At 29.3% G+C, this 16,969-nt stretch overlaps 1 protein-coding gene across 50 annotated transcripts in view; it reads right to left on the bottom strand.

The window, feature by feature from the left end:
- The window catches only part of Rims2 (regulating synaptic membrane exocytosis 2), a 601,671-nt gene that overhangs the window by 118,748 nt on the left and 465,954 nt on the right, over positions 1-16,969 (bottom strand). For 21 of the 50 annotated variants that reach the window (XM_047527031.1, XM_047527039.1, XM_047527015.1 and 18 more), the window contains 2 exons: positions 12,401-12,573; positions 11,281-11,532 (listed from right to left, as the gene is read on the bottom strand). The exons of 15 other annotated variants lie outside the window; for them this stretch is intronic. In XM_047527031.1, coding sequence (XP_047382987.1) covers positions 11,281-11,532; positions 12,401-12,573 — 425 coding nt within the window. The remainder of the gene's footprint in view (positions 1-11,280; positions 11,533-12,400; positions 12,574-16,969) is intronic. 14 more of the 50 variants (XM_047527049.1, XM_047527041.1, XM_047527122.1 and 11 more) reach the window with 1 other exon arrangement.

Here is a 16,969-nt window from a genome sequence, read left to right on the forward strand (position 1 = left end):
AGATTGGATGTCAAGCCAAAGTTAATCAGAAGGGACCAAGAAGGTCATTTCATACTGCTTAAGGGAATTATACATCAACAAGATATTAACAATCATAAATATTTATGCCCCAAATAGTGGAGTACCTACATATATCAAACAAACTCTTCTCAATTTCAAGAATCAAATATACAACAAAACAATAATACCAGTGACTTTAACACACCTCTCTCATCACTGAATAGATCCTCCAAACAAAAACTAAATAAAGAGGCTGCAGAACTAAAAATACTATTAATGGTTTAGATTTAACAGACAAATATTTTGTCCCTCAATGACTGAACACACTTTCTTCTCAGAAGCACATGATTCTTCTCTAAAATACACCATATCTTAGGCCACAAAGCAACTCTCAGCAAATACAAAAAACAGAGATAATACTTTGCTTTGTACCAGATCATAATGGAATAAAATTGGAAATCAATGATAAAATATAACAGAGAAGCTACTTAAAACCTGGACACTAAACAATACAATTTTGAATGATCAAAGGATAGTATAAGAAATGTGGGATGAAATTAAAAAATACTTAGAGGTAAATGAGAATAGCAACACAACTTATCAGAATCTCTGGGACACTATGAAGAAAGTTCTAAGAGGAAAGTTCATTGCACTGAGAACATTCTTTAAAAGACTAGAAAGTCACCAAATAAATATCCTAATGTGGAAATATTTAAAATAGCCAAAGTCAATGAAATTGAAACAACAACAACAAATTTCAAAAAATTAACAGAACGAAAAGTTTGGTTCTTGGAAAAATAAAATCAATAAACCTTTAACCAAGCTAACCAAGAAAAGAGAGAGTTTCTGATCTCCTGAACATCAGATATGGCAATATTGCTGCGTTCTTATATGACAACCAGGTGATGCCAAGCAGCAGTTTCCCCTTTGATGGGAGTAGGTGTTTTCCAAATCTGAGATCCTTTGACCAATATGCAATACTATAACTGTAAGAGTCACAGGAAATTAATCATATTATACTCTGGAGAAAATTCTGTACAAGTTGCTTTTAGAAGAAATCTCAATTATCATGGTGTAGGCAGTATCTGTGATCAAATTTCTATGGGGTAAACATGGTTAAATAAGAATCTAGTTACTTGACTTCTAGTTGATCAACACCAGATTCACTGAGTTATTACTTCTATACTACTACAAGAAACAAGATTTTACTTATAATAACATTTAAAAAAACTTCTTGCCTCCCACCTGCTTAAGATATCTTTTTTCTGATATACAATTTTCATTATAAATATGCAAATACCTGATAGAAAGATTTAATGACTCAGTAAAGACATCAACCTCACTATTTTTTAATCTAGCATCAAATAAACTTTCTTGTTTTATTGAACAAAACACCTTCCTGAATAGACAACAATTTGTGAAATAAAAAGAAAAATAAAAGCAGCTGTGATTTTCATGTAATTTATTTTGCTAAGTTTATTTAATCATCATTTTTAAATTACTTTATAGTTTATAATAAATTGGATGCAAATTTAAGTACATTTATACTTAGCTTCCCACCCCATTATTACATTTTGCTATTACAAAATAAACATTAATAACTTACATAGTTATATTCTGAGACCCTGTATCTAGTTATTTTTCAGTTGATAAGGAAATAGAGGTTCACAGGTATTATTATAATTTAAAAACAGAAAATCCTTCATTAGAAGCTTAAAAATTATTAAAGTTTAAAAATTTTAAATTAGAAATTAAAGTTGCTATAAAGTTATTAGAGGTATAAATCTATATAAAAAATTAAATGATTAAAAAGAGAAAACTTGAACAAATCAAGCATTTAGGTATATTGAGGTTTTAATCTGACATTCTTTGATGCAATTATGCTAATGATTAAAATATAGATATTAATCCATCTGTAAAGAAAAAGGAATTGGTAGATTTTTCAAAATAATGATTTGGTTTCTAGAGTTTTACTTATGCTAATAGGAATATTAGCTATTAATACTTACTAATACATATGAAAAAATTTCAAAGGGGTTAAATACTGTTAATTGCAGATTTTATTTAATATAATGAAAAGACTAATAAAATGTTTCATAGCACAATTTATATATTTCTATGTAAAATGCATTAATAAATTCTATTATTTATATTTTTCTTTCATCTTTCATCTTCTTTTTCGTTTCTTCCTATAATCATTACAAACTGAGACTAGTTTAAAATTGAATGAAAGAAATAAAGCAATATTTCAGCATGAGATGAATGATATAATTGTATAAAAGTATCAAATGAAGAAGTAATATGTAGCAAGTGAAATGTACATGTAAATAAAACATGACAAACCCTTAACGTAAAAATAAATACTATTGAAAATGCTAAGATAATTTTCCTATGTTGTTGTGTCTTAAAGGTGAATAACAATTTAAACATAACAGTAGGAATATTTTAAATATACTTGGAGACCAAGAAAGTTAATTTCCAGTACAAATAAATCTGAAATAAACTAGGAATTCTAATTATCGGGACAATTTATTTCCGAAGTCAAATTCAGGTCTCTAATAATCTAAATTGATTCAATTTAGTAACTTTAGCCATGTTACAGAAAATATCATGATTATATTTTCTTTATTTGTGGCTAGTTTTATCTGTGTTATGCTATTATTACATTATTCCATTTTATACTGTGATGCAAAGGTTGAAATGTGTGGACTAAGAAACAAATGACTGAATAGATTAGATTGTGGTGACCTAAATAAAACTTGATAGTGGGAATAATTTGTTCTAATGAAAAAACCATACAATTTGAGATCAGAAGTCTAGAATTGGAATATAATTACACCAATAAAAGCAGAACTATCATATATATGCCTATGTGTGTATGTTTACATATGAATATGTATGTGTATGTGTGTGTGTTTGTGTGTGTGTATAAACCCATTAGTTATTTTATACAACTAATCATTGGGTTAAAATAAAACTTGGTCCAATTCCAAGATAATATTCTTTAACATGATTCTTCCAATTCTTTTTCATATTTTTTAAATCGTGAAATACATCATAAATACAAAGGAATGCTTCAGACATATGCTCAATTAAAGAATTATAAATTAAAGAATTTATAATCATCTTCCAAGTTAATAAAGTAGATGTTTTAGTTTTTGTTTTTAAGTTACAGACAAGTAGGATTTGGTTCAATTGGGAAAAATCTAATAATTATAAATCAGTTTACACAATGCACACTCTACAAATGATACATAAACATTATCTACTAATAATTAAAATAAATGAATATTTTACAAGTGTGATAGAATAACAGAAATACCTATATATTATTTTAACAAGTCTATAAATATCTTCCTTATAATAGTCACTCATTAAATTGATAGATCTTGATGAATACTTTATATGTCAAACATAAGAGAATTTGCTGGTTTCTTATACGTAAAGTGTAAAATTAATACTTTTAATGAAGAAGGTGTTTTCCAATAAATTGTGGAATTTAATGATGTGTTAAAATATTAGATATAGGAATCATGAACTCATAATAATCAAATAGAAATGTGAAATCAACCTCTCAACATCTTGAAAATGAGAAATAGAGAAGGAGTAAATTATAAAGAAGAAATTAGGAAAAAAGACACTACTAAGTATGTGATAGAGCAGCATGTAGACATGCACATATGTACACACACATGTATATGACATAAACACAGTTCTAGAGATATAATATCTGATCTCAGCAGTCAATGGCCCAATTCAGTGTGTTGTTAGAACTACAGAAAACATACAAAATGGCTATTTGTCAGCTCGATCTTTTTACACTGTGGCTTACTTTCTTTGTTTGAAGTGATTTCCTAAACAATACAGTGATTAAATTCAATACACAAAAAGATAGGAAAAATGTTCAATATTCATGATAGCTGAATTCCAATAAGTTATTTTTATGAATTTCCTGAGTGTCTTTGAGAGAGAAATCTTATCTCATATTTCTTGGATAATATATTTCTTCTTTGTTAGATACATTAATTACTATTTGATTTTGTGATTCTTTTTCTACTCCCACTTGTCTTCTTTAGAGACAAGCTCAATTCCTCTGGTAAGATTTTTCTAGTTGCAAGGATCTCATCTGGGCAATCCTAAATTTTATATCATAATTCTATGCTTAAGCTCAGTAAGAACAAAAGAACAGAGGCTAAACTTAAAAATGGAAATTTAAGGTATGACATTGAGTCTAAGCACATATCCAGGATAAATTTTGAAAGTATTACACTAAAATAGTTTCATCATTAAGTTTAGGAAATGCTGGTTTGAACAACTTTACTACAGGACTTCTCAGAGTGCACGTGTATACTGAATCCTGATGAGAAGGAGAGTATGCGTAGTAGTTCCCAAATTTATTTGACAAAAGACTCATTTTTTAAAGCATCAACTCATGGGATTAATTCTCTGAAAATACATTTAAAAAGTACTTAAAAGCTTCAACTTATATTTCTATGCATTTGTACTTCATATTATTATCTTGCTGGTTGATTTAATCCAGGGATCCTTTCAAATTCACCTGGTAGGATTTTTAAAAGACTACAGAGGAGAACCTCTGAAATGTACACACAAAATAATATATATATAATGTTTTAATTATTGTAGCATTTAGGCTTTAAAATTATTGTGGTTGGTTTGCATCAGAACAATTTTTAACAAAGCTTTCCAAAAAATATTCTTATATGCTATTAACTCAGAAAAAGACTTTGTAATGGTTAGAGGTTATAAGTTAATGAATTTTCTTCTGAGAATATTTTTCCACTATAAATAATACTAAAAGAATAAATTTTTTGTTGTTTCAATTTGTTTTCCAAAGGCATTCTAGAGTGAAATGGGAGGAAGATGGGACTTTAGGGTCAAAAGATAGGATTTTTATCAATACTTCAACACTAACATTCTTTCGCTTATTACATATTTGAGAAAATAAAGGTCATCAGGCAGTGACAATCAACTTTCCAACTTCCTAATAACTTATATAATAACTTATAAATTGGCACCATAAAAAAAGGAAAGAAAATCACCATTTTCTCTTGAAAATAAGGTTTGAGCTCTATTCTTTAGTCCCATGACATGAAAAAAATGTAAGAATGAAAACAAAGAAAAAAAAAGGGATGAACAAATATTTTGAAGGAAAGGTAACCCTTAAAAGTATTAGAAGAGAAGAAAATATGCTTGATAAACTAAGCCCTAAACATAATATTGTTTATATTTTACCACTACTATACTCATAATTTTTACTGAAGAAGCAACATAGATTGTAAATTTTTCATTTTTTTTTTTTGCAGAGACTTTCTTTTGGCATTTAGAAATGCAATAAATATTTAACATACAATAAAATTCACATTCACCCTTCTAAAGTGTGTGAATTGGTGTTTTTCTGTTTTTTTTTTTTTATAATCACAATGTTGTGCAATTATCACTGCTAGAATACTACAACATTTCATCACCCTCAAAAGAAATCCTGTACTATTAGGAGTCACTCCCTGTTCTCCCTTCATATCAACCCCTAGAAATCATTAAACTACTTTGTGAAGTCTCTAGGATTTTCCTATTATGGATATATCATATAAATAAAATTATATACAGCCTATTGTATTACCTGATATATCATTTGCAAGTTTCATCCACATTGAAGTATGAATTAGTATTTCAATCTTTTTAGAGCTGAATAATATTTCATTGTATGAATATAGCACACTTTGTTTATCCATGTCAGTAAAGACAGCTTTTCTATGAGGTTCTCACAAATGAACTACTTCATAGAAATCAACTACTCATTTTTATCACAATAAGAATGGACTTGGGGTTTCTAAAGAAAAATTTCCTACAAATCCAATCTCCATGAGCGAAAATTGCTTAAATTATGAAAGTAAAAACTTACAGGGAGAAATGGACATAATTCAAAGATAATTAAGCACTGAAATTAATAAAAATGTGATAGGAGGAAGGGAATTGTGATGACTAGAGAAGAATTAGTGAAGAGTGTTGCCCTGGTTTCTGGTTTGAGCAGGAGTGAGGATATTAATGCCATGCTTTTACTGGGACAAAGAGCACAGGATTATTTATTTTGATTGCTTATTTGGTGAGGAGTACAATGAATTTAATTTTACATACTGAGTTTGACATTTCTTAGGATAGACAAGAAGATGGCTAGAACCCAACTGGATAGAACTGGTAGATGATTAGGAAATTTTGGAATAAATATTTGGAATTCATACACGCACACATGAAAAAAATATATAAGATAGCCATGGAACAGGATGCACCATCAAGATAGAATGTGTAGAGTGAAGAAAAGAGGATGGTATACCTAGGATGGTATCCTGAACTATCTCAGCCTGGAAGGAGAATACAGATAGAGAATGAGAGGAGTGTATAATAACAAAAGCCCAGAGTGGGAAAATGTTTTAAGAAAATGGTAATGGGGTTAAAATTTTTTTTAAAGTATGAAAACTGCTAACTAAATTTGGCAAAATATATAATTTGAGGTAGTTTCAGCAGAAGGATATAGAACTCATAATTGTAATGAAAAAGAAAAACCAAACCTCAAAAAGGAGGCAAATAAGAAAGTAGAGTTTAGACACTTTTACAGAGAGAGAGAGAGAGAGAGAGAGAAAGGTAACTGTGAAATGAAGGGTATATTTACTTTCTTGACCGAAGTAATCACTTTGGTATGTATGTGTATATCAAGATAAGTATATCAAAATAACATGTTGGGGCTTGGGTTGTAGCTCAGTGGTAGAGCATTTGTCCCTTACATATGAGGCACTGGGTTGATCCTCAGCATCAGAAAAAATTTAAAAAAAAAAAATCAAAAAATTTTATGTCCATCTAAAACTAAAAAGCAAAATTAAAAAAAAACATGCTATATACCTCAAATGTATATAATAGAAAGGAGGCAAAAGTGAAAACTGTTAACTATTATATTTAATATAATGATTAAAATATAGTCAAAGAATTTAAATGGATTTAGCATATTTTTGACATTTATCTTGAACTTCCTGATAGACTAGATTAAAAAAATACAATGAGCTATGTAGTTTTCTTATCAGTAAGGCAGATAAATCAATTATTTAATAGACATAATTATAAATTTTTAAAAGAAAGTTTTACATAGACTATTTTAAAATAGATGGTTAGCATAAGAGACAATATCTTCCAAAATGCTTTTATAGCACGTGCAAGAGTAATTCTGAATGGTTGTTTGCTGTAAGAACTTAGAATGAACCACTTTTACTCAACATTGTAGTATAAGACCTAGTCAGTTCAATTAGATAATAAAAAAAGATATAAAGGCATTCAGATTGGAAAGGAAGCAAAACTATCTTTAAGCACAGATGACATGATGTCCTATATAGAAAATCTCAACTAACAAAATACCATTAGAGTTAATAAATGACTATTGCAAGATTATAGGATACAAGGTCAACATAAAAAAAATCAACTGTATTTCTATACACTAATAATGAATAATCTAAAAATAAAATTAATAGTAAAATTCCATTTAAAATAGCACCAAAAATAAAATAAAATATTTAGAGTAAATTTAATAGAAAGGGTAAGGTGTGTATACTGAAAACTTCAAAACATTATTGCAAGAATATAAAGAAAAAAATAAACAGAATACATCATGTTCCTAGATTGGAAAGCAATAATCCTCAATTTGATAGAACTGAACACAATCTCTAACAAAATCCCAGCTGACACTTTTATTTTCACAAATTAAATTTCACAAGTTAAAATTCATTAGAAAACACAAGTGAACCAAAAAAGAGGAGGGTTAACCTCCATACACTACCTGCATCCTAATTACCTACAGTTTTTGTTTTAAATGTGTAAATTCCTGGGTCTCACCCTAAATTTCAGAATCATAATTTTAGGTGTAATGTTCGAGTATTTTTAAAAGCTTCTCATTGAGTATCATGTACAAGCATAAGATAGAATAGAAGTTATTTGGGCTTCCAAGATTCTGTATGGTATTCACTAGGAGATAGATTTAGAAAAAAACTAAAGAAAATAAGTCCTTGGTGATACATGATTTCTGGGATAAGTTACTGAAACAAATTTCCAGATATCAAAAAAATTAAACTTGATATACAAAATATTAAATACAAGCTGCATAAATTTTATAAACATATTCCAAATGATAAAACTTTAAGTTGAGCTGTTTGCTATACCAGTGTTGAGTCACAAAACCAATTATCTCTTGAGTTCATGACAATAAAGTGAAATTATCAGAATAATAGATAATGCTTACTTTCTTGTTTGCTGTGTACTCTGCTCATCTAAGCTATGGCAAGGAGTGCAAATCATTGAATCATCCCCTTTTCTATTTGACAAGCTAAAAAAGCCCAGAAAGGTAAAGTGGATAGGTACACATGGCAGTCTGCATGAGAATATAGGTATTTCAGATTCCTAATCCACGGTGATTTTCATGAGACATACTTCTTTCTCTTTAAAGGTCTGTAGCATAGGCATAAATATGCTGTATATATCAATTCTATAGTCATTTAAATCTATTCCCACATTTTAATTCTGATCTAGAACTAGTACGTTAGCAACAATGCCTTTGAATGAATATTTAACATTTATTCTGCTTGTCTAGATAATTACATGGTTTAAGACTCTTTTTAAAAAATAGTTATTCATGAAAATTTGAAAAGATGCCACTGTTTCCTTCAAAGTTTCCCTATCTCAGAGTATTTTCTTTAAAAAGAGAAAGGTACAGGCATGTCTACACACAACATCTATAGACATGCCTGAGAACTCAAAGTTTATGGGAGTTTCTTGATCTTTCAATTTTTTCTTTAGTCTTATGTGCACAGAATAGAACTTGGAGAAATGGATACATAAAGTGACAGACATGATTGGTTTTGACAAAACTATACTTTTCAATATTTGCTTTTCTTTCTTTCCTTACAGATTATTTAAGATCACTTCTTTACGTGCCAAATACTTTCATCAAATATCCTTGTGAGTTTGTTCAGGAATTTTGATGACACTTTTTGGATACAGGGCTGTTCTCATACAGCCATGCAAACATGGCTAAAAAAATGCTTCATCCTAGGATTAGAAATTTAGAAATGTTTAATTTCATGTGTATCTCCAGTTATTAATATAGTACCTAAAATTTTCTAAATAAATATTGGTTGAATGAATGCTTTTCTCTTTATCTCTCCGTTTACCACATATATATAGTACATAATCAGCAAATGCAAATAAATATAAAATTGAGAACACACATAAAAATATATTAAAACATTTTAAAGGACATAATTATAGACTTTGATGAATCTTATTATAAACAATAAAATCATGAATTCTAAATACTATAAAGAAAATATCAGTTATAAAGGGTTTCGTTTATTACAGTATTGTGATGTAAATACTCTGGAATCAGATCATTCTCTTTATAAAAATGTGGATTCCAAGTGAAATATTCATGGTATATTATAGAACAGGTTATTTCCAATAATGCTATATAAGTACATAAGTTGTTTTTTGTGTTTAAACAACCTGTGATTGTTTATGGAGTACCAAAGTAAAATCTTGCTAGGAATACTCAGATACATTTCCTTAGAATAAAGAATTTTAGTTTTATTTTAAAAAATGAAAGCAAATTCATCTTATGGAACATATGTTCCCTAGAGATTTCAGCATTGTTCCTTACAGTTAATAGTTCTGGAAGTATTATATAGTTACTTAAGTTCAGTACAATGCCTTGATGAATCACATTGCTAAGAAAGTTCGATCTTTTCCTTTCCCTTATAAAACAATATGCTTTTATCCTGAAGAAAATAATATTAAAAATCTGAAAGTTTAAGATTATAATCTTCTCCAAACCTCTGCCCACCAAGCCAAGTGTGCCAGTATGGGAGGATTTTGGCTCTTGAAAAAAAATCAATGAGCTCATGCGTACTCCTCTATATAGAAATTTTGGAAAATTTTTCTCTGTGAATTAGTGATGAAATGATTCTATGTCCCACAAATCTGAAAAACAGTCATCTTCATAAGCCAATATATAAATCATATTAAATATATAAGAAGACAGACTTCAATTACTAGTTTAAACTTGAATCACAAAATATGCCTTACTTAAGATTGATTTTTATGGTTAGTGCCTATTATGTGGAAACTTTTCACAGAACATTGATATGTATAATAAAAAAGAAGTATTGCAGACTAAACCTCTAAATTATATACCTGATGGGTAAATATTTACCACAACATCTTTCTCATTAACATTGAGAAAAGAACAAATTGATATTAGGTTTAGATATAATAATGAAAATTTTGGCTTATAAATAGGGTGTGCTTATCAAGCAGACTTTGTATAACACAAAATCAAATTATGGATTGCTAGAAAACCCTATTCCTTAGAAATGTACATGATTTGCACTTTTCAGTTTTAGATGAAAGTAATTAGAGCAATCTCATTTGCTCAAGCAGAATGATGAAGTCTTCGTGCATACTTGTGACATGCAGCACAAACCATAAAGGCAGCTTCACACTTACTTTGTGGCTTGTGTTATAAAAATAATGGAGTTGTTTTGATGCCTTACTGCTAGTGTTTTCTTCCTGCCTTTCTTCTTGTTCAAAGTTCCCTCTCCAGCACTTTCTCTAAGTGGATGAATTTCAAGAAGGGCATAACCCAATAAACTCTGGCAACTACCCTTTCTTTTCAGAGTATCAGAAAATACTGCCACTGCTTTTTAATCTTCCTCAGGACCTAAACTGCACTAGAAGCTACGAGAGCACTAAGTAAGAAGAGGCAAGGGAAATAGAGACCAAATAAAGTTTATATTTGTTATTGTGGCACTGGGTTCAGATGGATGTTTCCAGTACATAATATCCTTATAAAGTAGGATGAATTTGTTTTTCAGATCTTTCAGAATCTCATTTGAAGGGTTTACAAGTTTCTATAGTTGGGAAAGATATAAAGTAATTCATGCTAAAAGACCTAAAGGGAAATATATTTTGACTCAGCTTGTCATAAAGAAGTTGAAAATTAAGTAAATCAGACTCGGAGCTAGAGTAAACCAACTAAAATCTATTTAGCAAATCAATCTATTAGATAAAAATTTATCAACATAATAATTTGCTGAATTAGAAGGTAAATAGATAAAACGCAAGAAAATAAAATGAATATAAGTAGTAAAATAATTTTGAGGAATACTAAAAAAAAAATCACTAAACTACCTTACTAATGGTAAATATCTACAAAAAATAAGCATATTTTACCTGGTATCATCTTGTGAGAATCTCCTTTGCAAATCCTCTTTATTCCACTGTTCTTTTTCTTTCCCTTGCTCAGGTATATCTTGTGTTTTTTCCTCGTCTCCTGATTGTCTGTTTTCCTCCTTATTACAGGTTTTTGTAATCTCTTTCCCTTTCCCATTCTCATCAATTTTTTCTTCCTTTACCAATTCCTCCTCATGAGCTATCTCTTCTTGCTTATCCCCTTCTTTCCCTCCCTCTTCTATTCCCTTTGGTCTTTAGAAAGCAACACAAATGGAAGGCATGCAAATAAATACAGGGAAAGAAAAAAAGAAAAGAAGGTCAAGAAAAAATGCACACAAAATTAAACTAAATGGCAATGAAAACCATTAAAACATAAATATAAATTGTATCTTTTAAACATTGAACACTTTTTTGTCATATACTGGAGAAGTGCTAAGTAAACAATACTTAATCATAACTGGTTTTTAAATCATATTTTCCTTTTACAGAATTACATGAGAACAGAAAAAGCTATGAAATCTCCATTACAGAGTTAAAAGGATAATTTAGCTCAATTATGCATAAAATCTATAGGACAAGTGAGAAATCCAAATTATACCACTAACTTATATACTACATTTATAAATTTTCTTGGGTAGAAGAGAAACTCTTCCATGTATTTATAAAAATTTCAGGGGAATGGGTATACATCCTTCTAACAGATTAATGTTCTTGTTTTCTGAATCACTGTATTCAGGTAGGAAAAAAAGTCTCCAAATATTATTTTTCATATTCCTTGAGACATTAAAAAATGCACATCTTCACTTATCCATTGCTTTGATTTTAGTCAAGGTATAATAACCATTTAGGTTTTAAATTGCAAACATAAAATAATGAAAGTATTTCATAAAATGAACTAATATCTAGTACACAGAAACTGTTATCAGTTCCATAAATTTGTTTCTAGGAAAGATGCCTGAAATCTGAACCAAGTTAAAATAAAAAGTAATATATACAGAAGTTTCTATTGCCTTAATGATGAATATTAAAATTTTTAGAAATAAAGGATTCTACATTTATCTAGAGAAAAAAAGACCTAAAATATTTTAGAAGAGTTTACTGCTAATATCCCTTCACTCACCTGATTTTCTTGTTTCCTCTTGGCCGTTCGGATTGGACAGACATGTAGCTTGTGCTGCTGAAACGAGAAGCACTACTAGTCCTTGAAACCGCAGATATATCACTTACATCACTGTCCGAAGATTTAGTGGAAATATTATCTGCCCCTCTATGAGGATCCCATCCTGATCGATACTGTTAACACAGATTGACAAATACGCAGAAGTTGTCAGTATTACCACACAAAGCAATTATTAGCTTTCTCCTATTTCAGCACTTTAATTGTCCTCAGAGGATACTGCAATACCCCACTCAGTTGCATATAAAACCAAAGTGAGTGGTAATTATCCTAAAAGAAAAAATCAATTTATATGAAACCCTTGTTTTTAGCAAAGTAATTAGAGCATTTTCACCACACCCCAATGAAGGCCATTAAAATAGCTTCAAAACAGCAAAGGCCTCAGGGAAGAACATTTAGGTAAAAATCTGGGAAATAAACATTTGGCTTAATATTAGGAGGTACAACTTTTCAATATCTGAATAAAAATTTGAAAAAAAAAATGAAAAGTTGCCGTTGTAACTCATAAAAACCAATTCGAGTAGCCATCAATTTTCTCTTTAATCCATTTTGCTTCACTGAAAACCTAAAAATAATATAAAATCTAATTATTAAACCACTAAGTGTTTTTTAAAAAGTCAAGAGAAAAGAGAAAGTTTAATTTCTGAGCAAGTTGATGGAATTTTGATGAATCCTAGAAATACTAGAAAAAAATCATTATTATTTACAAAATTCAAACTTCCTGGAATTGAAATAATCAGATAGTTAACTGGCACAATTAGGGTGCTATGGTGTTCTCGGGTGTTCAAATATTCTGGCAAATTGAAAACCAACATGAATGTTTTATGTTAATGACCTATTCTAATTAAATACAATAAATGTAAAAACTAATGGACAGAACCTAAATTTTTATTGACATCTAAAGATCATTTGCAGAAGTCCTCAAGCTAGGATTTAAAAAGCACAGACTTTAGAGCCTGGAAAACCTGGATTAAGGAAAACTCTTAATAGCTGGGCAAATTTGAACAAATTATTTAACCTTTAAAAGTCTTATTCTAAACTAATAAGGATAATAATATCTTCCTTGCCTGGTTGTTTTGAAAATTAGAACTAATACATGTGTGTGATATCTGAAATAATGTAAATAAATGAAACCAGTATTATTTCTGCATCATCACTACCTGATGGTACTACTGAATTCTCTCTCTGAATAAACACCAAATATAGTTATTTATGAGTAAGAGTATCTGCTAATATATTTTTCTTTATATGCACTTCAAATATAACACTGAAACATCCTTATCTAATCAACTTTTGGAGAATTTTCTAATCATAGATATTGTTAAATTTCACAAAGCCTTGGAAAGATGATTATCTCATAAACCACTTGCTGTGATTTAAAAAATTATTACCTAATAAACAATCTTCCAGTAATAATGGTTCACTATAAGTATTAGATAGATATAAACATTTTGGCTAAGATAAATTGAATAATAACAGCCCATAATTTAAAGGTTAGATCATATTTAAATGGTATGTTTTTTTCCTCAGAACCTTCCAGTATATACTTACACTTATTTTAAGTTATAAGGATCTGTTAAAATCCTTTTCTTAAAATGTCAAATGAAGGGATTATTTCTAAGGGTTCATAATATTTTAATAATCAAATCCACTAATCTAGAAACATATTTTAATTAGATGATAACTGGCCATTCATAATCTACTTTTTCTACTTTATTAGATAAACTCAATTATCAATAAGAATATGATTAAATTATTTTAAAAATTGTTGCCTTAAAAATGTTGCCTTTTCTCAGGAAATGTCTATTTAAAAAGAATGATAGTGTTTGCTTTTAAAAGAAACACCATTTACCTAGAGTAGACTTATCTGAACAGAATTTAGTCCATGATATTATTTTTCAAACAATTTTAAAAAATCTAGAAAATTTAGTTAAGCCTTCATGTAGTACAATATTGTAATAGGTGGAGCCAATAAAATCTATGCAATAAATCTATCTACATAGTATATACACATAGTAAGCATGTACTATATTGTATATTAATATATTTTTCATACATTTTTGTAAGTAAATTTTATCTCAAGTTGAGAAATATGTGGAAATCTTTCATTTTACTTATATTTTGGATATTTCATTTATATAAATAATCAGTTTTGAGAAATATTTCAAAGCTATGAAATTGTTCAGTAGATACTGTACTATATTTTAAATTTATAATTAAAAAGAGAAGACACCTGCTATTATTTCACTGAAAATACTTTATAACACAGTTTGGGTATTTCTCATGTACTTTTACTCATGAGACTATTAGTTTTTCTAAAATCAATGGAAAAACTAAAAGTTTTAACTTTAGGAGGCAGTAAGGGTAATAACGCAGTCATTAAGAACCAACGCTGGGAATTGTGGCTCAGTAGAGCACTTGCCTAGCATGTGCGAGGCCCTAGGTTCAATCCTCAGCACCACATATAAATAAATAAAATAAAAGATCCAATGACAACTAAAAACATATATTTAAAAAAAAATAGAGTCAATGTTATTGATGAAACTGAATCACTGGTGTAAATCCTAGGTACAAAAAAATTATTGTTTGTTTTCTTGGTTCAATTACTTCTATGAGTCAATTTTTCATCTGTTAAGATATGGATAACAACAGTACCCTCCTCTTAAGCTTGCTTCAAGAATTAAATAAAACAATGCATGCAAATAGCACAATAACTGACACATAACAAGTATTTAAAAAATGACAGTGATGATGATGATTAGATAGTAGCTGATACTGGCCCACACCAATTCCATGAATATCTTTAGCTACACAAATATTAGACAAAACACACCAAAATAAACATATCATTTTAAGACTATCTAAAACTACAATAAAAATACCACTATTGCTAAGTATGCCCAAGAATTTGTTTCAGAAAATATGCTTATAAAGCAAATTTAAAATATTAAACCCAACTTTGCTACTCAATTGCAGTATATCCTTTCCCATTTCAGCCAGGCTTCTCCATATCCCATCACTTTATATGGAATCCCAACTACAGGATTAGGAATAGCTTTTGCTCCTCAGGAAACATATGACACTTCTTGACTGGCACAGAACATGCCTCACTTTTAATATTTTCTCTACATTATCCAGATAACCAAAGCTATTTGGTGCTTGGGTATCCAATGCTCTTCTGAAGGTTCTCATCTGATATTTCCTTTTTGCCTTAATTTCTGAATCCTATTTGCTTATTTGACTCTTGAATTTCAGTAGTTAAGTTCTGATTTTGCTTTTATCTTTTTAGTTCTATCATAACTTTTGGCACTGCTACTATGATTCATAGCAACATATAGGCTAACTTAAGGTTTAAGAATTTGTTTAGTTTCTATAACACATGAGCAGGGTATGCATTACATATTTCTTTGGTGGAGAACTGTCATATAATTCTGTTTGCTGAGTTAAGTTTTGATATTCAAAATTTAAGGAAAGATAAAATTCCTCATACTAGCTTCATGCCTTTTATATATAATCCATCAGGTAACTAACTCTTGTTATAGGGGTATGTGTGTATGTGTGTGTGTGTGTGTGTGTGTGTGTGCGTACGCATGTGCATTTGTGTCCACACGTGTGCACATGCACATGAACATGTGAATAGATAGCTCATGTTCAATTTTCAAGCCCTTTATTAGAATACATACTTCTGAAAGCCAGGACAATATCTTCATTCCTGTATCTCTCTTATCACCTAAAAGTCAAATATTTGATTTAATTTAACTTAATCTAATCCCTGAGGTCTGATCTTCTTAGCAATAATATAAGAATAACTTCCATCCTAAGATTCTTTAAAAATCTATACTCAAAATACTGAATAGTCTGCTTAGCAAATGACAGATGCTTATTTCTAGTGCATAAAGCACAAGGCCAATAAATTAAAAGGCATTGAATGGAACAGTTTATATGAAGAAGGAACAGAAATTAGCTAAAAGCTCTAGTTTGATGATATTCTGCTATCTATTCAAGGTTTGCATCAAATGCAAACCTTTGTTCACTTGTAAGTAATGAAGAATGTGTGAATATAGTGCAGGCTTCCACTACAAATAGATATGTAATAAACAGAATGAAAAATTTGTAAAGTGAGAAAGAACTCGTATTGGAAAAAACTTGTATAAATGAAATTATCAGATAATCTATTTTGACCATATTTATAATAAAACAGCTCCACATATACAACCTCTCCCTAGAAACCTAATTAATAAAATGACCTAATGCTACAGTTTATGTTTAAAATGGTTCAATATGTTTCTGCATTTACTCTAATATGATAAACAAAAGTTATATACTTTAACCATGAAATAGATTCGAGGAGTTAAATTATTATTATACCACCATAATCAACTATGAATGTGAATAAGTAAATTTAATTATTTAGGAATTGGTTGGTGTAACTTGGCACTATACATTAAATGTTTTAAATAATTACTATGTACTATTATACAGGTGACAGATGAACAATGAGTGATATGGTCA

Source organism: Sciurus carolinensis, chromosome 1 (assembly GCF_902686445.1).
Source record: "Sciurus carolinensis chromosome 1, mSciCar1.2, whole genome shotgun sequence".
Lineage (NCBI taxonomy): Eukaryota > Metazoa > Chordata > Mammalia > Rodentia > Sciuridae > Sciurus > Sciurus carolinensis.